Source organism: Staurois parvus, unplaced genomic scaffold, assembly GCF_062004578.1.
Source record: "Staurois parvus isolate SC_StPar_1 unplaced genomic scaffold, SC_StPar_1.0 ptg000025l, whole genome shotgun sequence".
In the NCBI taxonomy this organism is placed as follows: domain Eukaryota; kingdom Metazoa; phylum Chordata; class Amphibia; order Anura; family Ranidae; genus Staurois; species Staurois parvus.
In genome coordinates, this window is record NW_028317821.1 from 7,371,832 (window position 1) to 7,399,795 (window position 27,964).

Here is a 27,964-nt window from a genome sequence, read left to right on the forward strand (position 1 = left end):
CAGCTCCAAGACAGGACAGAGAAGCAGTAGATGCATTTCACACGAACACGTAATGACTAAGCCAGGGGCAGACTGATGACTCATGGGGCCCCCGGGCAATAGGAAATCATGGGGCCCCTGTGTCCTTGCCCACACTCAAACCACACCCATATAAGCCTATGAAAGGTACTAGGGGCATCTCATGGGGCCCCCTACTGACCCCGGGCCCTCGGGCAGTGCCCGAGTGCTCGAATGGCCAGTCCGCCCCTGGACTAAGCATGTGTTTGTGTGAAACGCATCTACTGCTCCTCTGTCCTGTCTTGGAGCTGTCATGTTCTTATCATATTGCATGTAAAGGATTCCAATAAAGGATTTCATCCACCACATTGCTGTTTGTGCAGCCAACCATTCTGTTTTTCTATTTAAATAACTTGAACGTCTCCAAATATATATTTTGTTTCATTTCCAGCAGATTTGCATTTATCATTGCAACATCCATGTTCTTTTTCAGATGAAAATGCTCGATCTGCAGAAAGGAAAGACTCTGGTAAGTCAATTTCAAATTAAAGAACAATAAGAGTCAATATTTAAAAAAACCCAGTATTTAGGGAAATGCAGAATCCATTACTCACCTTCTGAAAATACTTATCCAGGCCAGGCTGTGTACAGGTTTGTACACTATGGGAGTGTCCTCAAAGAGAGTTATAAATCAAGAGATTAACAGTAAAGTCAGACTGCACGTGCTTGTTCTGAGCCAATAACTAGAAAGTACTGAGTAAAGTACTGTAGATCATGATGACAGCCAAGGAACTAGTATATTCAGAAGGAGGGGTCAGCAATGACAGCTTTTAAATTGCCTCTTCAAAAAACCCCACCAGTGCAGGTGTACATAAATTAAGCTGTAAAATACAACAGGTAGGTAGTGAACACTAACTATCAAGTGCATTATCTTCCCTAGATATACTGTATACCAGCAATACAAACTGCCCCAGCAAGTTAGGAGATCTTGTGACTCATTAAGCATGTGCACATTTGGTAAAGTATAACTGCACACTTATATCAGAGCCTGACCCCTCTCCTGCCCCCAGTTTTAAACCCATCTGTCCCCAGTCACTGATTAAATCACACAGCCATTTGTCAAACTTATTTCCAGGAAAACGTTCTTGTGTTGGGTCAAACTCTATAAGGAGAATTCATATAGACTGTTTAGGACACTCTTTAGAATTCCATCCTGCCTCCGCAGAACAAATATCAGTGCAGACAAGAAATTCATGTACCTGTTGTAAGACATTCTGCTATTGGGTGCACATTTCACACACTGCCTCTTGTAAATTACAAAGAGAGAGCGTAGCTGTTGGGTAACTAATATCACTCCTCTTCAGGTTCCACCCACTGTCAGTATCACTGGTTGCTGTCAGCTATGAAGCCAACAGCATCTATAAAGCGGAACTAAAGGGTGAATACTTATCTGTCCAATGGTCCATGTTTTTCTGAGTGCTGTCTTTGGGCCTTTTAATTGGGCAGTTGAGGATGACATCCTGCACATGTGCAGGAGCTAGTGATCTTGGCTCTCAGAAACCGGCCCGGCACTGTAAGCTGTGCAGCTCAGTTTACAGAGCAGACAGTGAACAGGCAGGAAGGGGCATTTTACTGCAGTAGAGACATTGCATGTCTCTTCTGCAATAAAAGCCTGCCTGCTTGCTGTTTCTTACAGAGAGCTTCAGTTCCACTTTAAGAAACAATGACAGGTGGAGAGGGGGTAGCAAAGGCAGATTACCTGCTACACAGCATATGGAGACAGGCACTTTGCCTGTTTCTGTATGCCAACTTAGAGTTAGTTTTAATTTCCTCCAGTTTTGCTATCTAGGAACTAGAGTTAATTATTTTTGAATCTGGTGCAATAATAAGGCCACTATGTAAAAGTGGCAATATTAAGAATCTGCTGAATGTTTTGGTAAAGCAACCAAAACTGGAAGGGATTATTTTAATAGGCATAGGCCATTTTAAGGGCCATGTTGCCAGAAAAGTGTCATTAGGTTTTTATGAATTCCCCCATATAAGTCTTCCTTTTGGTAAATATACAGCTATCTCTTGAAAGATGTATCAACTTTTTTTGGCTTTGGAGCAAGGAAGGGTTAGAACCTCTGGTACTTTTATATTGCTGCCTGTAGCCCCATTGAAGAGAATTCACCCCAATTTCCTGCCCCTGTCTCGGCTCTCCCATTCATCTCTATTAAACCTATAGCCGCCAAAAAAAGCGAATGTAAAAACTCCCTGCACACCAAAGGGCCAGACTGTGGAGTGGTCCTGCATTTACATTTGGGGTCTGTGTGAGGACTTTAAAGATAGGAGTTGGGAAGGGGAACCCACACATGGTTTTTATAACAAAAATGAACTTTTTTTGTACAGTTCCTAATAACCACTGTAATTAAAAGGTGTTTTAAGTTGTGTTCATTTAATTAAATAGGTAAACCGCATCAGGAAGACCTAAGAAGGAATTGAGGGTTATTCAAAACTTGATAAATATAAATATAACACCTGCATTTTTTTGCAGATATTTTCCTTTCAGGTTTAGGAGTAGAAAGACCAGACCTGGAGGCTGATCACATCTTGCTTAACATTCTCTGTTTACTTATTAATACTACTTTGTTTTCTTATAGAGAAATAATTATAACTGATCAACACGCACAGGAAATATAGCCACGGAGACCATCTTTGCTTTACCTGCAAAAGTGAATGGTGTTTAAAATTTAGCATGGCCAAATAAATTGGTAACAAATAACAACTGTATTCATTTTGTATAGTTTGGTCTCTTGGAGAAGGACCACCAGATGATGCGGACAAGAGGGATAATTCACAACGATCAACTTTATTTATTGAGAAACCCAGTAGTGGAACAGTAGGTGTGGGTGAGTATTACTGGGGATTTCACATACCATATATTGTTTTTATGCTGTATGAACTACAAATTTAGTGTATTTCTATGGGTTGAGTGAGTTTATCCAATGCACTAGAGTCGTGAAGAGAAACACATTACATTGCTTTTATAAAATTCCTTTTCTATGCATCTTTAATTATCAGAGGTCATGTTAAAGCAGTATTAAACCCCAAAACAAACATTTGTTATAGTGCAGCTTACCAATTCTTAGATGTGATGGCTGCATTTGTTCTCTTTTTCAGACTTTCTTCTTTTATTTTCACATGGTGATCTTGCTAGTGAATCTGTCTTTATTCAACAGAATGTAGCAGTTAGAGGGTCAAGACAAACCATTTACCACTGGCTTACAATGATCAGCTTTTATTTATTTATGTACGTTGTAAAACATTTATCCCATATGGAATAAAACATTTGCTGTAACAGCTTAAAAGGTGGAGTTTGGCTTTAATTTGTTAATGTATCTAAATCTGCTAGTATAGCTAACACTCCCCTCCACCCAGACTGACAATGCTGCCCAAAGGTGTCTATGTTGCTCTTTCATACAGAGTGTAGGCACTCTACAGGAAGTGTTACTGGCCAGATTACCAGGTTAAAACAGAGGGAAACAAAGGGAAAAAAAACTAAAAAAAACTAATGCAGTCACTACATCTAAAGACTGGTATTTATTTATTTATTACAGGTACTTATATAGTGCCTTCAATTCATGCAGCGCTTTACATATATATAGCGCTTTACATATATATTGTGCATTCACATCAGTCCCTAACCCTCAAGGGGCGTACAATCTTAGGACCCTAACTCACATTCATACATAAACATACTAGGGCCAATTTAGACAGGATCCAATTAACCTACCAGCATGTCTTTGGAGTGTGGGAGGAAACCAGAGTACCCGGAGCAAACCCACGCAGGCCCAGGGAGAACATGCAAACTCCAGGCAGGATTCGAACCATCAACCCTAGTACTGCCAGTAAGCTGCAATATAATACGTTTCTTGTTTTGGGTTCTTTACTGTTTTAACTTTAAAGGCCATAAAAGGGAACCAGTGCATCAAATTACCCAGTGATTCCCTAAGCCTCTACCAAAACCCAGTAACATTTTTGTCTCCATTGTATTCCACAAGACCATAATGAAATTCTGGTGGCAGATTTCTGAGAGATAATATAAGCCAGCATATGATGGCATTTGTCATCAATCATGCGCAACTGAAGTATCAGTTTTGAGTATTGTTGACCTTTGTCAAAGGTTAACATAGCTAATGTTGTATGTGTCATTTATCAGCTGAAGGAGTATTCGATTACAAGTTTATGTCTGTGTAACTGCACATATTCTTACATGGCTTGGACCAGGGAACACCTACAGTACGGCCAGCTTTGATTTTTTTTTTCCTTTTGCTTTGTTAAAAGACTTGGTTGACTAAATTACTGTGATAGTATGTCTATGGTTGTTGCATTTTTATGTGTGCTTTCAGAGCCAAAATTCAATTAATACGCTACATTCCCACCCTCACAATATCAGATTTTTGTGCCATTCAACCTTATGTACGAAAGTACATCACTGCATCTGCACTATGGCAGCCAGTGGCTGAATTTGGCCGCTTGTGGCTGGCAACACAAGCAACAGAGCAGGCTATGAAGATGAAGCTTCAACAGTCACCCACAGGAAGTAAGCATGAGCCTCTTATTCCTGAATCCTGACAGAGTGTCTGAATCTGGTACATCTTTAGCAAAAGTTCAATCAGCTAGTCTAAAGATGTAATTGCAACAAGGTAATGAAACAAGGGAATCCCTACTGAGTCTAACACTTGAAATATAATTAATCTAATCCTATGAAATGTACATTTCTAAATAAAAGTACATGCATTGGCTATACAGCATGGCTTTAAAGATAATAACTGTGACTAGGCCCAAAGAGAAGAGGGTTCCCTCTTTCTACACACCATGGCCGGAACCCGAACGTCATTCCCAAGCTTCTACTTACCTCCTCCGGCTGTCTCTGACCATAGAGATGTTGTCTGCAGCTTGAGAGTCTAAAGTTTTTTGTCTACAAAGTTTTTGTTGGCACTCATGTTGTATGTGAAAGATGATGACTATCCATTTTTTAAGAACAACATACTAATCATAATTGACTGTAGAACAGAAAAACACATTGGGAATAGAATACTATATGTTTTACACGCATACCTATTATAAACATGCATAGTCTACCACTCAAGGGCCTGTAGTAAAATATAAGCTCAATAAAAATAGCCACCCACATCTCTTTCACTTAATATCTGATCATAAATTTTTTACCATTGGTGGTAACAGGTAGCAAGATACAACAGGAATGTATAACAGCAAACAAAAGTTGTAATTGCTTTGGTAATACAGTTTTTTTGTCTATCTGCCCTAGTTATCGGACCACCATTGCCTTACACTGAATACATAGTACATTGTCACTATAGCTATAGCTGTGACATTACTGAGAAAAACTGCTGGGGTGGGTATAATACATTTGAAGAGACTGGGAGGAGGGTATTAAAAAGTTTCTTGAATTTCCTCAGCTTTTGCCTCTGCGGAAATAAATATAAATTACTGCTGTGTGTCTGAATCCTTGGGAGTACATTGCTCCCATACTAGTTTTGTAGTTTTTAATTTTTTTTTTCCAATCTTTTAAGGTGGTGATATTAAGTTTACGGCAAAAGTGGAGGCAAAAGATCTCCTCCGTAAACCTATTGTGAAGTGGCTGAAAGGAAAATGGATGGACTTGGCAAGTAAAGCTGGAAAGCATCTTCAACTTAAGGACACATTTGACCGTGTTAATAAGGTATGTTGCGCAAATCTGCTTTTTGGAAGCTTGATGTTGGTCACCTGATCCAATTTAAGCAATCCCTACAATATTTTGCTGGACATGTCAGTAGTTTTCTAATATAGGTGTCCGTTTATGAACCAGCGGTAAATGATCGCTGCTCAGTTCTCCGGCATTCTCGGAGAACACAGTTCTCCTGTGAATGCCTTTTATGAAGCAGTGTAGATCAGTTCTCCAAACGAAGGGAGAACGATCTACAAACGCTAGAGAACAGTCTACAAATGCTGGAAAATGGCTGCTTTTACTATAATCTCACGAGATTACGGTAAGAGATCAGTTTACTAAGCAGAAGTAAATTATCGCTGCTTAGTTTGTGGTTCCTCCGATTCTCCAGCTCTGGGCTGGAGAATCTGGAGAGAGAACACAGATCGCCATTGAAGGGCTGACATCGCTCCTCGCTGATCACCTGAGTGTCATAAACTGTGAATGACCAGAGAGTAGCTGTGATCCTCTGAATCGCAGCTATTCTCTGTGTCATAAACGGACACCATACTTCTGATGCAGTGTCCACACAGAAAATTTTTCTGCCAAATGCTTGCAAAAAAAAAATGTTCTAAAATCACTAAAAATAATTGAAATGGAGGCTTGATGTTGGTTCACAACATGAAACATTTTGATGAAAAACCTAGACCCATTTGCAGCAATCTCTGAAGTTTATACAGTTTATAACAAAAGACAGGTAGAACTGCCACTTTCACTTCTTTCTAAATGATTCCTTTTGCTAGCAGTTGAATACCTGCAGGGATTTTTTTTTCAGTAAACCTGGATTTAGCCAGAATTTATGTAGAGGCAATGTAGTCCACAGCCAAAGACAGCAAATTTTAGCAGGCCAGAAGACTGCCTTTTTTATTGTGTTTTTCATATGTCCAACATATCTATTCATGGGAGGAAAAAACATTGAAAAATAAGAATTTTCTCAAACACAGAATGCACATATTTATGTTATATATGGTGTGCACAAATATCTGTGCCATAGAAGTAGTACAATAAGAGTAGCCCAGGTCTGTCCTACATTGACTCCTGTCACCCCTCATCTGGCCTTTCATGAATACAAAAACAGAAGATTTAACATTATTTTAAGTACTGGACAGTTAATCTAAAAGCAAATACCTTCTGTTGTGTTCTCTATTTTTTAAAACCTGTAATGTTCTCTGACATCAGTCCAGTGGGTGCACCATGTAGCAAATATTTATTTGTAGAATGATGGATTATAATTACTGTTTATATTTTTTCTATACAATTGTTCTAAAACTACAATTTGCGCTAAAGCATTTTTATTGTTATTTTGTTATAATAATAATGGTTTAGTTAACATTGTCACTGAACACAAGCCAGTATACTCACAAAATACATTATAAAATGTATAATAACAATAAGACAGCTCAATGCTTTTAGAGAAAATATCATTCACAAAAACTGAACTACTGTTAAAAAATTAGCAGTAAATTGGTTGTATTAAATAATTAAAATTTATTTTCTTTTCCAGACATACACATATGAAATGCAAATCCTAAAGGCAAAGGAGAACTACGCTGGGAACTACAGATGTGAAGTAACATATAAAGATAAATTTGACAGCTGCTCATTTGATCTTGAAGTTATTGGTGAGCCCTCACTGTTGAAATAGTGCATATTTTATATTATTTTAGTCAACATATAACAAAGCAACCATTTTCAAGGCAGCTATATACATATTTTATTACACTATACTGAATTATATTATATACTCTGTGATGTATATATATATATATATATACACATATATATATATATATATATCACAGTGGCTTAGTGGTTAGCATGTCTGCCTTGCAGTAAATGGGTCATGGGTTCGATTCCCGACCATGGTGCCTCCTGCATGGAGTTTGCATGTTCTCCCAGTGCTTGCGTGGGTTTCCTCCGGGTACTCTGGTTTCCTCCCACACTCCAGAGACATGCCAGTAGGTTAATTGGCTCCTGTCTAAATTGTCCTAGTTGCATCCCTGGCCATGTGGGATCTCCTGCATGGTAGGGGTTGGGGAAAGACCTGGCAACCTACCCTGTAAAATAATTGCTAAGAGAATTCATGGAAAAAGTCACTTACGAGTGACGGTCCATGCAATCGCCAAGGGTTGGATACGACTAAATGGATATATATATAAAATTAACTTCCCTAGCATTACTTGTAATTAATGTCATAATTCAAGGGCACATTTACAGTGAAAAATAGTTGTAGTTAAAATGTTAAACACCATCAATCTGACATTAACATCTAATTGATCATGTAAAAGAAAGATCATGTAAAAGATTAGGACCATAGTTCACATATGGTTAAAGTGTTTGTAAACCTCAGACATGACATATGAATAAAGCAAATCCCTCTCTAGGGTGTACTTGTCTCTATCCAGACCACTAAGTGTCATTTCTGTCTGCTGCCTCTTTCCTCTGCTATAAACATGAGTCACTTCTGATGAGCTTTCCTAACACCAAGAAAAAATAGTGATAGGGGAGGGTACAGCCTGTGATTGACAGCCTCAGCTCTGTTGCTGTGTGAAGGGAGGTATGTTCCTACCCTCTAATCAGCTTTCAGAGACCTCCTCACTGAGTATAACTTCAGCTACCTGCCCCCTGCTTTAGAGAGCTGATAAATTCTGTGTAATTTCTGGACTTTGAATGGATATACTGAATGGGACAGACAGCTGTAGATAAATTGGTACAATTTATGTAGGATGATTTTTTTAAATCTCTGTGTATCACCTGAGGCCAGTAAATTCACTAGGTATATGTAAGGGTTTACAACCACTTTAAGGATGATTTTATAAATTATTTTTCATATATCCTAAAGCATATGCAGTGCTACAAATTACATTTTTCCTCATTATTTTTTTCCTGTATGCTGTGTAGCTGCACCAGATGCTTCCCAAACTCTGGACATTAGATCTGCATTCAAGAGAAGGTAAATTATTGAAATCGTTGTGAAGTGCATTAACTCTTGGAATTTACAAAGATCCAAAATGTGATAGGCTACTATAAATTATTCATTTACAGCCTCAGTAAAAAAAACCTCTAGTGATATAAATATAATCAACCTTATGCTCTGAAAAGGATCATTGCATAACGCAGCTTCAATAGTTAATTAAAGGGTCAGTTTATCCATGCTGATATTACAGTTTTTGGTAGATACTGGAAACATAAACAACCTGACAGTTTCTTATTTTTCTTCAGACACTGGTGGTTAAATCTATTAACTTGGGTTTACAAGTATTCACACCTGCTGTGGCAATTCTGTGGTTTCCCAGCCTGAGTTGTGAGGACTCTTAAAATTCTGGGAATAGATCCAAAAAAAATTGCGATCTCACCACTGTGGTCTGCAGAGATTTAAATAGCCAGTTATTGACAGCCTTTTGGACTCCAATTATAACTGAGTTTTCCCTTTTAGGTGGACTTGATGGTAATGGCTTGTACATTTCTGCCAGTGGGCAGGACTCCTCACTGTTGCCTTTTCCAGATAAGGAATTTCCCTGATCAATAACAATATCCACTAGCTTTAAATTGGAGCTCCAGTTATGAAAGTTTAGAACTGCTGTCAGGTCCACGTTTGGGAAGATTTCCCTCACTTTCTCTCCTAGACACAGTGGAAAATGAAGGCCAGTCTTCCCAGAAGGTTCACAGAAAACCTTAAAAAAAACTGTTTGGAAGAATGGAAAATGTAGAGATCCTTCAATGGTTAAACAGCTGAAAAAATGAAGGTCATTACTGAATTTGGGTCCCTTATGTCTGCCTGTCTGAAATATCAACAGAAATCACCTGTTGGCACTTCAGCGTTGTGGTGGTTTGACACACTGGAGTTGATTTACTATAGGCAGTTGGGTGTTCAGTTTGCAAGGGAACTTTCCCTAGAGTTTAGTGAATGTAGTAAGGTTTCACCAGATTCAGCCCCACCATCTCCTACTAAAGTGACCAAAGTCATTAAAGCCAGCAAAGTGTTGTATTAGTAACAAATTAAATCTCAGTACCAGTCAATCCTTTTTCATTTTCCAATGATTGGGTAAGGATTAAAACCTCTGCTAGAGTGTATTGTCTGTATTTTCCCCACCACTGGAACAGTTTCGCCAATGAAAACACAAATGGAACATTAAAGGGTTTGCGGTTGCCCAACAGTCATGCAAAGTCAGCGCATTTGCAAATGATTTGCTCCTGACCCTGACTCAACCTCACATCACGCTACCTGTTCTTTTATCTATCCTCACACGCTCCTCCGATATTTCTGGTCTGGTAGTAAATGAAGACAAAAGCTCGGCCCTTAATATCTCTCTCCCTGAGGAGAAGATCACCTTATTAAAACAAAATTACAATTTAGCCTGCCCATTGCCCACCTAGACTATCTTGGAATCCATCTCACTAAATCCTACCACACCCTCTATGAGGCCAATTACATCCCAACCTTCCGCTCCCGTAAAACATTACTCACGTCCTGGTCTCACCAACCTCTCTCATGGATAGGCAGAATCAATGCAGTAAAAATTACCATTCTTCCCCAGCTCCTATACCTATTCCGAACTCTCCCTGTCCACTCCTATACCCTTAAGTAATTTCAGAATTATGTCCTAAGATTTGTCTGGTCTAACAAGAGACCTTGAGTTACCAAACACACCATGCTCATACACAGGAAACAAGGGGTCTTAGGGGTCCCCAACTTTTCTAAGTACTATGTGGCAGCTCAAATCACATCTATGATCTCCCTACATATGCTGCACAGCAAGCCCCCACATGGGTCACTTTGGAAGCGCTCTCTTGCTTTCTGGCAAAATCTAGGCCACAACCAGTCCCCTAATGGACCACTCATTGCGGGATATGGGATTCCACCAAATATGCCAGTGGTCTAATCTCTCCTCATCTGCCACTTCTCCCCCTTCTGGGCAACCCTCTGTTTTTTCCAGGCCTTGAGTCCCCTAGCGCCTTTTATTGGTGGATTTCCCACAAATTTTCATGCGTCCACTCGTTCCTCACTGGTTGGTTTATCTACAGCTGGGCGGAAATATGGGACAAATACCAAGCCCCTCACACTGAACTCTTTCGATTCCTACAAATCAAACATTGGTTGACTTTAGTGTTTTCCAATAAAGATCCGACGACCCAACTGTCCTTGCTCGAACATATTTGTCATAGGATGCCTTTTTCCCCCAAACTTATATCTACTCTTTATTCACAATTAAACAACCTCCAAAATCCTAACAATCACACTTATGTTTCCAAGTGGGAAAGGGACCTTCACAGCACCATAGGGATTGCTGGTCACAAATATGGACAACCTTGACTTCCTGCTCTATCAATATTCTCACTATCAAATCTGCCTTTAAAACTGTCACAAGGTGGTACCTGGTCCTGCCCCATCTGGTGCACCTTCACCCACCTGCTCCCGGCACCTGTTTATGAGGATGCTCTACCCCAAGAGACATCTTCTATACATATGGTGGACATGCCCTATGCTCTCTTGGTTCTGGACAAAGGTTCTTAATCTTCTATATTCATTACTAGCCTGCCCCTTCCCAAAGGACCCGTGGCATGTCCTTCTACATCTGAAACCCCTGTGTCTCACCAAATACCAATTTAAGCTGGCTACCTACAGTTGCAAGAAAAAGTATGTGAACCCCTTGGGATTACATGGAGTTTTGCATGAATTGGGCATAAAATGTGCTCTGAACGTCATCTAGGTCACAACAATAGAAGAACACAGTCTGCTGAACATAATACTACACAAACATTAGATGTTGCCATGGTTTAATTGCACATAACATGTAAACATTCACAGTGCAGGGAGGAAAAAGTATGTGAACCTTTGGACTTAATAACTGGTTGACCCTCCTTTGGCAGCAATAACCTCAACCAAACGTTTCCTGTAGTTGCAGATCAGACCTGCACAACGATCTGGAGTAATTTTGGACCATTCCTCTTCACAAAACTGTTTCAGTGTAGCAATATTCTTGGGATGTCTGGTGTGAATCGCTCTCTTAAGGTCATGCCACAGCATTTCAATCGGGTTGAGGTCAGGACTCTGACTGGGCCACTCCAGAAGGCGTATTCTGTGCTGTTGCAGCCATTGTTTTGTTGAATTACTTGTATGCTTTGGGTCATTGTCCTGTTGCATCACCCATCCTCTGCGGAGCTTCAGTTGGCGGACAGATGGTCGTACGTTTTCCTGCAAAATGTCTTGATAAACTCTGGAATTCATTTTCCCATCAATGACAACAATCCGTCCAGGCCCTGAGGCAGCAAAGCAGCCCCAAACCATGATGCTCCCTCCGCCATGTTTTACAGTGGGGGTGAGGTTTTGATGTTGGTGTGCTGTGCCTTTTTTTCTCCACACATAGTGTTGTGTGTTCTTCCCAAACAACTCAATCTTGGTTTCATCTGTCCACAGTATATTTTGCCAGTAGTGCTGTGGAACATCCTGGTGCTCTTTTGCAAACTTCAAACGTGCTGCAATATTCTTTTTGGACAGCAATGGCTTCCTCCGTGGTGTCCTCCCATGTACTTGATTCTTGTTTAATGTTTTCCTTATTGTAGAATTGTCAACAAAAATGTTAGCATGTGCCAGAGATTTCTGTAGGTCTTTAGTTGACACTCTGGGATTCTTCTTTACCTCATGCAGCATTCTGCGCTGTGCTCTTGCAGTCATTTTTACAGGACGACCACACCTAGGGAGAGTAGCAACAGTGCTAAACTTTCTCCATTTGTAGACAGTCTGTCTTACCATGGACACATGAACATCAAGGCTTTTGGAGATACTTTTGAAACCCTTTCCAGCTTCATGCAAGTCAACAATTCTTGATCGTAGGTCTTCTGAGAGCTCTTTTCTGCAAGGCATGGTTCACATCAGACAGTGCTTCTTGAAACCAGTAAACCCAAAACAGGTGTGTGTTTTTTAAGGGCAGGACAGCTGTCAGCAACACATCCAATATCATCACACTGATTGGAGTCAAGGTTGGCTCACTCCTGGCTCCAATAAGCTCTGGGAGAAGTCATTAAGCTAGGGCCTCACATACTTTTTCCTCCCTGCACTGTGAATGTTTACATGTTATTTGCAATTAAATCATGGCAACATCTAATGTTTGTGTAGTATTATGTTCAGCAGACTGTGTTCTTCTATTGTTGTGACTTAGATGACGTTCAGAGCACATTTTATGCATAATTCATGCAAAACTCCACGTAATCCCAAGGGGTTCACATACTTTTTCTTGCAACTGTATGTACTTCGGAAGGAAAAACAAACCATAGTGAAAGGTTGGAAACAGCAGTTTATACCTTCTGCAGAAGTTCACCGCCGCCTAGATTTTTTTTCTTATTAACGAAAAGCTTTCCAGCATTCTTTTGGATATTCACGAGAAATTTCTTAAATTATGGACTCCTTGGATCCAACATGCCCACCCTTCTATTTCAATAGATAGTTTTACGTTGCTATAATTGCAGAGACTCCACAACGCGGGTATGGGTGCTCTTGACATCCTTTCTTTGAGTCCTTCTTGCTCTCTTTTACTTCTCTCTCCTCCCTTCCCCCCTCCCCCCTCCTGTTTTTTGGCTCTCCCACAGGGACAAATTGCGGTTTGTTCTTATGTATTTCTTGATTTGAATCAGTGAATTTCATATACTGACACCTCTCTCACCAACGCCTGATTCCAGGCTATAGGTGTATGTATGTTCTTTGGTTTTTCGCACTGATCCATTGTTACAACATGATCAATGTACTTTTTGACATACCATCTACTGTGTTACTTATTATGAATTTGTTATTTTATGCATGACTGCTGTTGACTTTTCTGTTCTTGATGTTATACTTCTACCTGCACACACAACAGCGGTTGCAATTCCTCAATTCCTGTATAGTTTTTGTGTCACCAGGAAAGGAAAAGTTACATTTTTCCAAAGGAGGCATAGACAGCACACCTTTGTGCCACCCTAGATCACATGATCTTAACTGGTAAAATCCTAACTCTTTCAGTGAGTAAGAATATTTGCATGATGTAGTGTATTCTTTTTTGCTAATACAGGGAGTTTCAAAGGCTGAGTGTTATTTGGACTTAATTGAAAGAATACATGTACACAAATGAACAGAGGCCTAAAGCTGGTTTGTGTTTTGTGTTGTATATTCATTATTTAATTATTTCTTTTCACTATGGTATTTAAAACACAAACCAAGATAATGTTTTCCAACATACAGGTTATATGTTAAAACATTGTCTTGTAAGATCATATCTAGACTCAACACAAGCTTATTTAATAACTTTCCAAAAGCAGTGCTTTGCAACAGTGAGGAACCAATCAAATATTGCATTTTCCCAGCCTTCATTGGCTTGGAAAGTAATAGCTAATGGTTGCTACTGTTTGCAGTGCATGTTCTACTGCTTATATTCTGTTAAATAAGCTGTATTGTGCTTGATTTTTTTGTCTATCTAGAGAAAACAGTGATGTGCCATATTTGTGTGTCATTAGAGGCAATTTTCTTAAACACAGATTTAAATGTCTTTTTGTGATAAACAGAGAATTGATATTTTTATATTAATGACAGTGGTGAAGGACAAGAAGATGCAGGAGAACTTGACTTTAGTGGTCTCCTGAAACGTAGGTGAGAAATGCAGTGTTGTCATGCCGTGTCAAGTGGCATCTAAATCCAGCTGTCTAAATCCAGGTTGTCAGTTCAATTTAAAGTCCCTTTACTGACTTCCCTTATAAAGCTCATAACTTTGGTATTGTTATATCCTTTACCATGTGTCCAGATACTGATGAACCCTTCTAACTATCAAATGCTTGATTAGTGCATATGCCTGCATAGCTTTATCTGCTATATTTTGTGTTTAAACTGTAATTTACTAATTTTGCATGATATATATATATATATGTGTGTATGTGTGTGTCTATGCATGCGTGTTTATACACACAAGTGTATTTACTATTGCATACAGTGGGATACTCCTTAGTAGAGTATGAGAGATGCTTTAAATGACCTTGTTCACCTTGGAAAGCATCATATACTCTAAGGGACTAGTGAAATCTTTCCCATGTAGAGCAATGTGATGAGGAGCCTTCTGAACATATCTAGTGTAGGCAATTGAAGCCAAATGAACTGTGGTACTGTTGCTTTAACATATACAAATACATTCTTGTCTGTTAAAGTTTTGTTCAAGACCTACAAAAGAGTTCTACAAATTTTGTCCATTTCTTGTGTATGGCAAGCCTTATTCTGTGAGGCTGATTTACTAAAGAAGATGACTATCTTCACTGAATAAATTGAGTGAACATTGAGTTATCGAATCATGTGAAAAGCGGGTATTTATATTTCACATGATTAGATAATTGGAAGTATACCTTAACCTTCAATTCAATGGGTGAAGACACTTAACATGTTTAGTAACGCCTCATTCCATCAGACATGTTAAATTTAAAAAAATATAATTTCTTTCTAGGATTGGAAAAATGCTGTAGAGCTATAGAGACTTGTAAAATCTATTTACAATTTATTTGAAAGTCTTTGTCTCAAAATCTTTGGACATCATTAAATCTTGCTCTGTAAGTCTATTAATTTGAAATGTCTTCAGAACAAATGAAAGTGTCCAAACCATCTTAAATAGGACCAATTGTAAAAAACTGAAAGAAAGTCAAGGTATTGCCCATAACACATTAGACTCACGATGTATATAAAATGGATAGATAGATAGATAGATAGATAGATAGATATGTATACATATATTAGAAATAGTATTCTGAAGTCCCATTTATATCTGTCCATGCCCCAATGTGCCAGGTCTTACATACACACATTACACATTAAGGTCCATTTTGATAGAAGCCAAACTATCGGTACAGCCCTGCAAGTAGAAATGGATGACTGCACTCAAGGCTGTGAAAACTCCAAAATCCCTTATTGGTAATCCATTAAAAGCCAGACATTACTGTGCAACAGGTTTGGAACAACGCTCATGCGTTTCACGCAGACATGCGCTTAATCATAACAGAGCACACATGTGAGTTCTCTGGTATAAATACACAGACCGCTAAACCTGCATAACCCAATTAGCAGATCTCATTACCCAAGACACAAAAAAAATCAATATAATGAAATTATATATATCATATAATGAATGATACAATATAAAAATACATGGCATGCTATTAATATAATAATAATCGCCAGAAAAATCTGAACCCTAAATACACACAATACTCTCATTTGTGCTATAATGATCAATAAAATAACCATCTTATTAATCTTGGGATCAACTGCAAGAGGAAAAACTAAGAAAGAGACATAGGGGAAAATAAATTAAAAGAAAAAAAAGGAAAAACAAAGAAGGAAAGTGAAAAAAGAAAGAAAGCAAAGGGAGGAAAAATGTAGAAAATAAAAGACCAGTTACGCGCAAACAATTGAAAACCATAAACAGAAAATGTCAAAAGTTCAAAAGCAAGAGAAAAAACACAATTAAAAAGGAAACCAAGAACAAGTGAGAGATAGCCTGTGCAGGAGAGAGGAAAGGAACCACTCAAAAGTGAGTGACATCCCATTCAAAATTGAGACCACCTGGCAAGCTAGTTTGAAACTGGAAGATCCAGAACATCTCTCTCCTGCACAAAAGCCGGAACAAATCTCCACCTCTCTTGAAAGTCCTCACCTCTATGACTTTTTTGTGGACTGCTGAATTGTCACCAGCATGATAACTGTTGAAATGTAAGGCTACATTAGTTGAACGATTTTTACTGATGTCATACACATGACTGTGTAAACGATCTCTGAGCCTTCTAGTAGTGCGTTTCACATACTGTACCGAGCACACACCACACATAATCACATACTTAGCATTGCAGTTTAAAAACATATTGATCTTAAAAGGTTTACCATTAACTGTAGAACACACGGTGTCTCCTGTCAGGACATGCCTCAACAGCACGGACACCTCAGTGCCCTACAGGGATACTTCCAACTAAAATGGAGCAACATAACAGACTGACGAGGGACCAGGTCAAAAAAAGCTAGGAGACAAAAGATTCCTTAAAGAGGGGGCTTTTTAAAGTCGATATTGATACCATCACTCAAAATACTGGAGCAAACCTGGTCATTAAACAATATAGGTAAGTATCTCTTCACAATATCTCCCACATATTTAAACTAAAAGAAGTGACATAAGTGGGTTTATTTCTTCTGGCTGGTTGACTTTTGAACTGACAAGGAGTTCCTTTCTGTCTTTACCTTTAGCAATTTTGTGAGCTCTATTTAAGATCCAGATCGGATAACCCTGTTCACATAATCGCTGATAAAGCAAAGAGGCTTCATGTTCAAAATTCATAATACCATTACAAATGCAGCAAAGCTGTAAAAACTGGCCCACTGGAATACTTTTAATAGTGTGTTTAGAGTGGCTAAATTGTGCCATAAGTGTCAGAGGTTTCCTATATAAACAGGTGACCAGGTTTTGCAATTAGCAGTACGTCATTAAATGACATCCATATTATGGATGAGACCGGTAAGCCTCAAATTTTCAGCTGTTGAAATTCATGTCTCCAAGATCACAGATGAACCTGTAGGGGTTATCACTCTCATAGAGGTGGTCCTGCTCCCACCAACCCATAAAGAGGTTGGTGAGTGAGGGTGATAATTTTCTCTCTTCTCTGCAGGTAATACACCCCATCAAAGATAAAATAGTTATGAGTTGACAGATATTCAAGTACTTCCAAGATAAACCCACAAACCTCAACAGAAAGGTCAGCGTGTTGATGTAAATAAAAAAATACTGCTTCAATTATCAATCTATGTGGAATGTAGTAATAGAGGCTTGCAACATCACAAGTGAGCCATGTTAGGTCTTCCTGCCACTCTGTAACAGATACCCTGTATCTTTTAGAAAACTGGGCAGCTAGAAAACGAATAAGCTTGCCAAAAAGGTTTTTTTTTTCCTGTATATCCGGGGGTTCAGATTATTCTGCAATTATTATTCTTTTAAGAAGTTCCATGTATTTATTTTATATTATTCATTATATGATATATTTATTTCTATATGTATTTGATACATTGTACTGGCGGGTGCTGTTTTTGATTTTGTTCTTTCAACAAAATTGGGAGTATTCATGTTTGTTACAGTTGCTGTGTTTTGTGTCTTGGGGAACGAGAGCTGCTAACTGGGTTCAGCTGGTATAGTGGTATGTTTATTTATACCAGTGAAATCACATGTGTGCTCTGTTATGATTAGGTGCTTGAAGAGTATCAGCGCAGTTCCCTACCTGTTGCATTGTGATGTCTGGCTTTTAATGGATCAGCAATAAAGGATTTTAGCATTGTCACAGCCTTGAGTGCCGTCATCCATTTCTACTTGCAAGATATCTTCCGGCTGGGAACCAGACCAGCACCCAGTCATGTGAAAGTGGATTTGACAGCTAGTAAACAACCATTGTGCACGCACCTGGAGCAGTGTCTGTTTTTGCACTATAAGTAGAGCCCATTTCACTGTTGCTGTTTGCCTGCAGTTTGGCAAGAAACCAAACCACACAGGATCAGCAAGGAATTCAGCAAGTACTATTGTATTCAGTGGTAGTTTCCATTCACCCATGTCTGTGGGCTGTAATTTTTGAAAATGCAGCTAGTTTCGGCTGAGAAGATGCATATTCATTGTTTTTGGTGGCCCAGCATACAAACCTGAAGCATGCTGAAAACAAACTGCTTGGAAACCAGAAGCAAGAATGTATGAGTTATTTAACCTGAAGGGGGACGGAGCAAAGGTTTTTGAACTGTGTGAGGAAACCCAATAAAACACAGTAAGAACATACAAACTCCAAAAAGTATCCTTGGTAATAAATGCATCCAGAGCCCCAAAACTGACAGGCCACCGTTCTAATCACTAAGCCACCCTATTGCCTTAAACATATGTTGCACTGCTATGACCACTTATACTTTACTTTCTTTCAGTTTTTATACATGGAGTTCATTATGTTTGAAACATCATCAAATCATTGTGTTGGTCAATATAATGTATGCACGGAATATTGTCATCCCAGACCAAACCATGTGCAAAAGGCAAAAGTCCTCCAGCAAAACACAAAATACTTGCCCTGTGCAAGACACTGAAATTGGTCATGCAGATATTATCAATGTATGCCGTATTTCAGTGTTCATACAGTTTGACTGGTTGGTGAACCAGATGCTTTTAGTCAAACTGTGTGCATGTGTTTCTGGATTATTAACAAACTTAATTTCACATTGTCAGCAAATGTGAAATTTTCATTCTGGAGGACAAGTTGGAATGCTGCATCACATAACAAACAATAATTATTTATCTTTTAAAATGTATGTGACTATAGCTACAAAAATAGCATGGACCATCAAAATAAAAAATAATTAATATTTAAAAATGTAGTCAAGGAAAATCCACCAATTATGTATTTTTCTTACATCTCACAAAAATATTACCTCTTTGCTCTAAGGGTTTTAAAATAGTTTTCATCTAAAAAAGCAGTTACTCAGCTATGTGGTCTCCATAAAACAATACATATGCTCTTGTCTCAGTTTGATCTATTAATTTCTTTATGCTGAAATTAGAGAGGTTAAGCCAGAAGAAGGTCCAGAGATAGATGTATGGGAGATCCTGAAGAACGCCAGTCCCAATGAATATGAGAAGATTGCATTTCAGTATGGTATTACAGACCTGAGGGGGATGCTCAAAAGACTGAAACGTATGAGAAGAGAGGAGAAGAAGAGCGCAGGTACTGTATCCCAAGACACATGGGCATATTGCACAAAGCACAAGGCAATGCTTGACAAGCTCACCAAATGTAGTACTTTGTTATATACTCCCAAGCAATGAAGTGCGTGAACCACAGAATAAGAGATGTGAAAACAACCCAGCAATGAAAATCAGTACTAAATTTATTGAAGCAGAAGTGTGAAAAACCCTACAATAGCTTAAGTGGTTCAAATGATAAGGCTCCTAAGGCTAATGACTAGTACACTTTAAGTAATTTTTTTTTATTAAACCCAGAGGGCTTAATGAATAAAAACAGACAGACCGCTGTACTAACACAAGCTATGTTAGTACAGTGATCTTCCCCGCTGTGCTATTGTGTTCTGACAGGGGGACTGTGCCTGCCAAAACACACAGGTCAGCGCTCACAGCCATTGGCTGAGAGCATTGATTGGATGCCAATCGGATACTGGTTTTCCAACCATGCCCGTTTGACAAAAGCAGGATATGAGACCGGCTTGTGTTAGACAGGGAGCAGTACACATGGGCTAAAAGTCAGCTAGTTTCTACTGTAATGGCTGATTTTGGACCATATTTGGCCTGTGTCTACCCAGCATAAGAAACTTTATGGTATGAAAACACGTGAAGGGCAAATCCACACTGTTGCATATGATGCACTTGGTGGTACAAGCATGCAGTAATCCAAAAAACCCAAACAATTCACCTTTCATCAGTTAACAGCAGTCAGAACAACTAAAAACAGAGAATAATTGCCTGTTATGGGCAAAGTCAAAGGCATTGTGCTTGATCAAAAAGATGGAGTTTAAACCTAAAATAGAATATATTACAAAACATTTCCCAAAATTAAAAGTACTGCTACAGTTGCACAGTTAATAAAGGATCAGTGCATCCAAAAGTGCTATTTAGGAGCCCATCAGGCTGTACTTTCCATTCAAATACTGTATCCCTTCTTGCCTCTTTTTTTTTATGTATCTTGGATACTCCAAGTAGTGAAGTCTTCTTGCCATAATTCCTGACTCCAGTTTTGCTCCTGGGCACCTACATAGTTTTAGGTATTAGTTCTTGTTTTACTCTCCACAATATAAATTAATAACACATCCAACAGAAAGAGTGTGACCTACCTAATAATGGCCATAACAGGTGTGTAGACCCGGAAAGTCAACCTTACCAATAAAGTCCTCCAGAGAATGTAAGAAACGGTTATGGGTTTTAACTTTCTACGAATTTATAAAAACTGCAATATTAGTTTTGGGATAACAGACAGACCTTTAATTTAATGACAGCACACGAACTGAGGCATGTACCTTGGGAAGTTATATTAATAGGTAAAAGGACATTTACCCTTACGCCACTATGACCATTTATAAATACTTCTGTGCAGCTTTAAAGGATTACTCAACATTTGTGGGAAAAAAATATTGTAAATAAAAACAATATAACATATACAATTGCGACACAAGCCATTTTGTAATATAACATTATTAATAAAAATGACCTTTCCTTTTCAATCTGCAGCACTGTAATTTTCTGTAAATTGCAATGTAATATGGCAACCTGGAGGCGTTCTGTACACAGATGGTGTTCGGAACATCCCCGAAAAGTCCTTTCCTGATTGTGTGATTTGCTTTCTAATTTTCCCCAAAATCTGCACTAAAATACAAATCAGATTTTGGGCATGCTTGCACCCTCTGCAAAAAGCATTTTGATACTGGTGATAGTCCCAAAGGGTTAATGTCGTCTAACAGGATTCAGACCCTACCACTTTCCCACTAGAGCCCCACAATTACAGCAGCTGATCACTATGAAAAAAAATGACTACCTTTCACATTCATGTTGCACATGGACACAGATAAACAATTAGCTACTTCTTCAGAATACCAAATGGTAGGAATCTGCATCAAAGTTTGTTAAAATCCTTGTTTGAGGTGATTGTAGCCGTATTAGTGCATTGAGTACTGTCCGTGATACTTTTTTTATTTGCTCTAACATACAATTTTGAGGACAAGCTTTCGGGGTATGTCCCCTTCTTCAAAGTCCAAGCAGTACTGTACAAATCACAAAGTTTCAGCAGAATGTTAGAAGAGATGAAGAAAAAAAAAAGAGCGAGAGAGGCTAGAGATAAGATACAGCCAAAGTGAGGCGGGAGGGGGGGGATACTACACTCACACAGAGGGAGTCAAGCTAGCTAATAGTCATAAAACTGTTGGATAATAAGTGAGGAATTCCATGTCCAAATTAAGGCCGTTATCTCTTGTGTCAAATAGAATTATCATTAGTTCAAAATCCTTATTAAAAAATTAAAATCCTTGCAATGCGCACAGATCACCCAGAGGGGAATGTTTTTTCTCAACAAAAGTGGAGTTACTCTTTAAGGTAGATCTACACTACAGTATATAGGAGCATGTAATTTGAGACACATTTGAGCCTTGCTTATCTGATAACTTGTCTTTGTAGCTGCACAGAGTCATATATCTCAAATAATATGATAAATAATAATAATATATTAAATAATAATATTATATTATTATTAAAGTTATATATGTGAATGTTTTTTTACTGATGATTCTTATTGCTGCAGTGTCTGAACTATGTTGGATTTCCACAAATCTATGTGTGGTCATAAGGAGATGGATTTGTGCTTTGTCAGCTATCAATTTTATTAATATAAGGCAGTGCCAGGCAATGACACAATCCTCAGAAACAATTATTGTCTGTATTAAATATTCAACAAATAACTTGGTGGTTTAACTTTCCAGAAGCTATGAAAAACTGAAATATCAGTTATGGGATGATCAACCATTAATTTAATGCACATTTTGTGTCTGTGCCCAAAGCTTTTGCCAAGATATTGGATCCCGCTTATCAAATCGACAAAGGAGGACGCGTGAGATTTGTTGTTGAGCTTGCAGATCCAACAGTGGAGCTCAAATGGTATAAAAATGGTCAGGAGATACGACCAAGTACGAAGTAAGTAAATATATGAGAGATAAACATTATCAACACATACATAAATGCCAACTGAAAGGTCTGCACTATAACAAGATTTTAATCTCACTGCTTTATTTTCCTGGTCACTTACTGACAGTAGAAGATTTATTTTAGAATTGATCCACTGCATTTTGTACACAGACTAGATTTCAGTTCATTGCTGCTTTAGATTACTATTACCAGTGATTTTGGTAGATGTTATGAAATCTGTAAGTCCATGCAAAAAAAAAACTTTTTTAAAAAATCACTGAAAAAATGCTACATATGGGATTCCTGTATTAATTTTTTTTTGTACTTTTTTAAAAACCACTTCAAGTCGGGACACTTTTACCCCCTTCCTGTCCAAACCAATTTTCAGCTCTGTCACACTTTGAATGACAATTCTGTGGTCATACAACACTGTACCCATATGAATTTTTTTAGCATTTTTTTGAGACAGATAAAAATTTATATTGGTGGTATTTATTCACCACTGGGATTTTTATTTTCTGTGCTATATAAATGAAATGTAAAAGTCCAAAATTTTTTTTAAAAAAGTGTTTTTCTTATAACATTTTGCAAATAAATAATCTTTCTTCATAAATCTTGGCCAAAATGTATTCAGCTAACTCAAATTAGTTTATAAACAAAATCTTTTACATTTTTTTTACATTTTTATATATTTTTTTATATTATTATTTATTAATTTTTTAACATACTGTCACCCTAACAGTACAGTGTCACCATAGTGTGGGGGTGATGAAGATTTTTTTTTTTTTTTACACTGATTGCTTTTACGCCCATAAAGGCTGTAAAAGCAATAATTTCTCTTTCTCGCTGGCTGCATTCTTGCAGCCATTGAGAAATACTGTGAAAGCTGTGATTGGTCACAGCTTGTTACATGGTACAAGGTTGTTGTGAATAGCCTTGTACCATGTGACCTCTGTGATCATTCACAGATTTCACACGTAGTAAGCAATGATGTCAGGAAGTGACATCTTCCTTACTACTATTCATGTGATCACTGATTGGCCAACCAGTGATCACATGACGGGACCTCACACAGAGGTCCCATTCAGCGATTGGTGTTCCTCCGGACACAGTGGGCAGCGGATCGCGGTGCCGCGCACTCCCAGGGAGCAAGCACAGGCTAAAATGGTGGGCGCCGTTTATGAAGGGCAACCCACCCCTGCACTTATCCCTTCCGGCCGTTTATATACATGGGCCGGATGGGAAGTGGTTAGATTGCTCTTTGACTTGTGCTAATATGGACAAAGACAGTAATAAAAAACAGAGACAGACACATTAACTCTGGTCAACATTTTTATTTAGCTTTGGACATTGACAACCCTTTTCAAGTGTTCAACACTGCATTTACATGAGTCACTAGTAGCTCTCCTACTGCAAGGAAAGTTGATGAACTACTGTATTAACTGGTTATACTTGTGGTTTACAAAAGTGAGAAAATACTTGCTGTGTTTACAAACTGAATATAATTCTTTCTTTTATTTAAACAGGTACATATTTGAGCATAAAGGAAACCAAAGGATACTGTTTATTAATAACTGCACATTGGCAGATGATGCTGCATACCAAGTGTGTGCTGGAGATGAAAAGTGCTCTACAGAGTTGTTTGTTAGAGGTTTGTATTGCCATATGTATGATTTCATGAGCCTACAGGCATCCAAGCTTTTATATATTAAAAAAGGAATAAGTGTCAGGGCATTTAGGCCTCATGCACGCTGGATGTTGTTGCAGCTGCTCCTAGGGGTATCAGCCATTTTTTTCCCTGTCTTTCCCTGCTATTAGCCCATGTCTTTCCCTGCTATTAGTGTCCATGCACATATAGGCTTTTAGCGGCGTTTAGTGGCAGGACAGTTTAGTGGGAGGGAAAAAACCCACTGCCAGAGCAGAGTTTGGGCAGAAAAAAACGCTTGACATGTAAACGTGTCTGAATTCACCTAAATGCGTGTTAATGTTAGGCACATTTATTTCATTCTGGCCAATGAAATTAATTAATGCCCAAGGGCTTGTTGCCTGTAAATGTACCTAAACATCTTTAAAAACGCTGCTGGCTTCTAGGAGAGTTAATAAAAAGTCCTGTGTGCATGAGGCAGATGAGAAAGCTCATTACATTCATTGAAAATATTTTCAAGCTCCTTTATCCGCGTTGCCCTATAGCAGAAATACTGCTACAGGGTGGCATGGGTGCGCAAAATCACACATATATACAAGATTTTGCAGTTCCTGGTAGGGGGGCACGTGCGAGCCCTACCCGCGCTGCCATTAGCGGCCTCGGCTGTCAAACACCAGGGGATTCCCTGCCGGCACCCAGCGATCTCTCTTCTGTCAGCTCCTGCACAATGCTTTGTATGGCTCTGCATGTAAACAAAACAGTCCTCCTCCCCATCGTCGGAGATCTTTGGAAATCACCGGGTTCTGGTTAATATTGGTTAATATCACAATATTTTGCACACCCTGTGCCTCCCTGTAGCAGTATTTCTGCTATAGGGCAGACAGGAAGTGGTTAATATCACTTTAACATCCCCACACTGGAACTAAAGTTTGTATTAAAGGCTTCAACAAAGTTGCTTGAAGCTTGCTGAAAGATTTGAAAATACTCCATAGCAGGGGCGGACTGACAACTCATGGGGCCCCCAGGCAATAGTGGATCATGGGGCCCCTGTGTTCTTGCCCAAACTCAAAAAAGCCTATGAAAAAGATACCAGGGGCATCTCATGGGGCCCCCTACTGACCCTTGGGCAGTGCCCGAGTTTCCAAATGATCAGTCCGCCCCTGCTCCATAGTATAAAATATTGTAAAAGCTTGTAGTACACATTGCTCTTTTACATACTGAGGTCCATATGTACAAGGCCTTCTATCCCAAATAGATGAAAGCTGAACAGTGCTTTAAAGGTTTCAAGAAAGCTCTGTACAAACTGCTGAAAGCTTTGCAAACTACAGATGGATTATACTAGATAGAATGTATGAACTGCATTGCTGACTTTCTCATTCAAGCTCCAATGTTTGGGTGAAGAACTGAACTTCTTCCCAATTCTTAACTAATAACCCTGATATAAATGCACATTTTGGCTTTTGAGGCAAATCTCACAGTCATTATGTTTTAAAGTGATATTTGGTGTTCTCCATGACAGAACCACCAGTGCTGGTCACAAAAGAGCTGGAGAATGTCAGCACGTACTGTGGAGAAAGAGTGGAACTGGATTGTGAGGTATCTGATGAAGAAGCCAATGTGAAATGGTAAGTTTGCTGGGCCACATATCACTTTATAAATTGGGCAAATACGCATCTTTCAACTGGTACAATTAAATTTGATTAAAGAAAAGTACACATAATTATTTGTGTTAATGTTATGAACATATTATTTGTGATTTCTCAGGTTTAAAAATGGTGTTGAGCTTACCAATGAACCAAGGTCAAGGTACAGACTAAAGGTGGATGGCAAAAGGCACATACTGATTATAGATGAAGCAGACAGAGGGGACTCAGCCACCTATTCTGTGATGACCACAGGAGGACAGTCAGCAGCTCAAGTACAAGTTGACCGTAAGGGCTTGTTATATCCAATGCTTTGTTGTAGTTAATGTGAAAAAAATGATCTCCTTTAGGAAAAAAAAAACCTACATTGAATGGTGAATATTTGTATGATATTATCATGTTAACATTTGGGCAAAGGAGTCCAGTGTACCTGGCAGATTTCCCATCAAGTGTTACATTCAGTAGTATCATACACAGGGAAGGGTCAATTCTTTTTTTTAAAAAGGAATCAATACTTAATGATTGCAAAGATTTTATAACATAATTCAAAATGCAATAATCAGAAATGTTAATGCTATCGTTGAGTAGTTAGAGCCTAATTCTTACCAAATCTTTTACATATTTAGTTATGGACAGTGGTCAAGGGTTAGATCCTCTGTCAGGGTGTCACATTCAATTAAAGCATTGCCAGGCCTCCACTGCTGGAGCTGGGGAAAAAATGGCAATTTGTAGGAATTATTCTAGTGAACTAAATTGTTGTACAAAGAAAAAGAAAGCACAACTGGGTGTCCACCAGCCAATATTGAAGTTGTTGTTGGTTTTCAGAATTGACATTTACAGTTGCAAGAAAAAGTATGTGAACCCCTTGGGATTACGTGGAGTTTTGCATGAATTGGGCATAAAATGTGCTCTGAACGTCATCTAAGTCACAACAATAGAAGAACACAGTCTGCTGAACATAATACTACACAAACATTAGATGTTGCCATGGTTTAATTGCACATAACATGTAAACATTCACAGTGCAGGGAGGAAAAAGTATGTGAACCCCTAGCTTAATGACTTCTCCCAGAGCTATTTAGAGCCAGGAGTGAGCCAACCTTGACTCCAATCAGTGTGATGATATTGGATGTGTTGCTGACAGCTGTCCTGCCCTTAAAAAACACACACCTGCTTTGGGTTTACTGGTTTCAAGAAGTACTGTCTGATGTGAGCCATGCCTCGCAGAAAAGAGCTCTCAGAAGACCTACGATCAATAATTGTTGACTTGCATGAAGCTGGAAAGGGTTACAAAAGTATCTCCAAAAGCCTTGATGTTCATGTGTCCACAGTAAGACAGACTGTCTACAAATGGAGAAAGTTTAGCACTGTTGCTACTCTCCCTAGGTGTGGTCGTCCTGTAAAAATGACTGCAAGAGCACAGCGCAGAATGCTGCATGAGGTAAAGAAGAATCCCAGAGTGTCAGCTAAAGACCTACAAAAATCTCTGGCACATGCTAACATTTTTGTTGACACATCTACAATAAGGAAAACATTAAACAAGAATGGAGTACATGGGAGGACACCACGGAGGAAGCCATTGCTGTCCAAAAGGAATATTATAGCACGTTTGAAGTTTGCAAAAGAGCACCTGGATGTTCCACAGCACTACTGGCAAAATACACTGTGGACAGATGAAACCAAGATTGAGTTGTTTGGGAAGAACACACAACACTATGTGTGGAGAAAAAAAGGCACAGCACACCAACATCAAAACCTCATCCCCGCTGTAAAACATGACGGAGGGAGCATCATGGTTTGGGGCTGCTTTGCTGCCTCAGGGCCTGGACGGATTGTTGTCATTAATGGGAAAATGAATTCCAGAGTTTATCAAGACATTTTGCAGGAAAACGTATGACCATCTGTCTGCCAACTGAAGCTCCGTAGAGGATGGGTGATGCAACAGGACAATGACCCAAAGCATACAAGTAATTCAACAAAACAGTGGCTGAAACAGCACAGAATACGCCTTCTGGAGTGGCCCAGTCAGAGTCCTGACCTCAACCCGATTGAAATGCTGTGGCATGACCTTAAGAGAGCGATTCACACCAGACATCCCAAGAATATTGCCACACTGAAACAGTTTTGTGAAGAGGAGTGGTCCAAAATTACTCCAGATCGTTGTGCAGGTCTGATCTGCAACTACAGGAAACGTTTGGTTGAGGTTATTGCTGCCAAAGGAGGGTCAAAC

At 38.9% G+C, this 27,964-nt stretch overlaps 1 protein-coding gene across 32 annotated transcripts in view; it reads left to right on the forward strand.

The window, feature by feature from the left end:
* Nucleotides 1-27,964, forward strand: part of MYBPC1 (myosin binding protein C1) — a 161,372-nt gene that overhangs the window by 65,436 nt on the left and 67,972 nt on the right. For 22 of the 32 annotated variants that reach the window (XM_089694308.1, XM_089694301.1, XM_089651797.1 and 19 more), the window contains 11 exons: nucleotides 491-526; nucleotides 2,784-2,888; nucleotides 5,577-5,725; nucleotides 7,254-7,371; nucleotides 8,651-8,702; nucleotides 14,313-14,369; nucleotides 19,326-19,489; nucleotides 22,323-22,455; nucleotides 23,973-24,097; nucleotides 25,611-25,716; nucleotides 25,856-26,022. In XM_089694308.1, the coding sequence (XP_089550434.1) occupies nucleotides 491-526; nucleotides 2,784-2,888; nucleotides 5,577-5,725; nucleotides 7,254-7,371; nucleotides 8,651-8,702; nucleotides 14,313-14,369; nucleotides 19,326-19,489; nucleotides 22,323-22,455; nucleotides 23,973-24,097; nucleotides 25,611-25,716; nucleotides 25,856-26,022 (1,212 nt within the window). The remainder of the gene's footprint in view (nucleotides 1-490; nucleotides 527-2,783; nucleotides 2,889-5,576; nucleotides 5,726-7,253; nucleotides 7,372-8,650; nucleotides 8,703-14,312; nucleotides 14,370-19,325; nucleotides 19,490-22,322; nucleotides 22,456-23,972; nucleotides 24,098-25,610; nucleotides 25,717-25,855; nucleotides 26,023-27,964) is intronic. The other 10 variants (XM_089651737.1, XM_089651784.1, XM_089651785.1 and 7 more) reach the window with 2 other exon arrangements.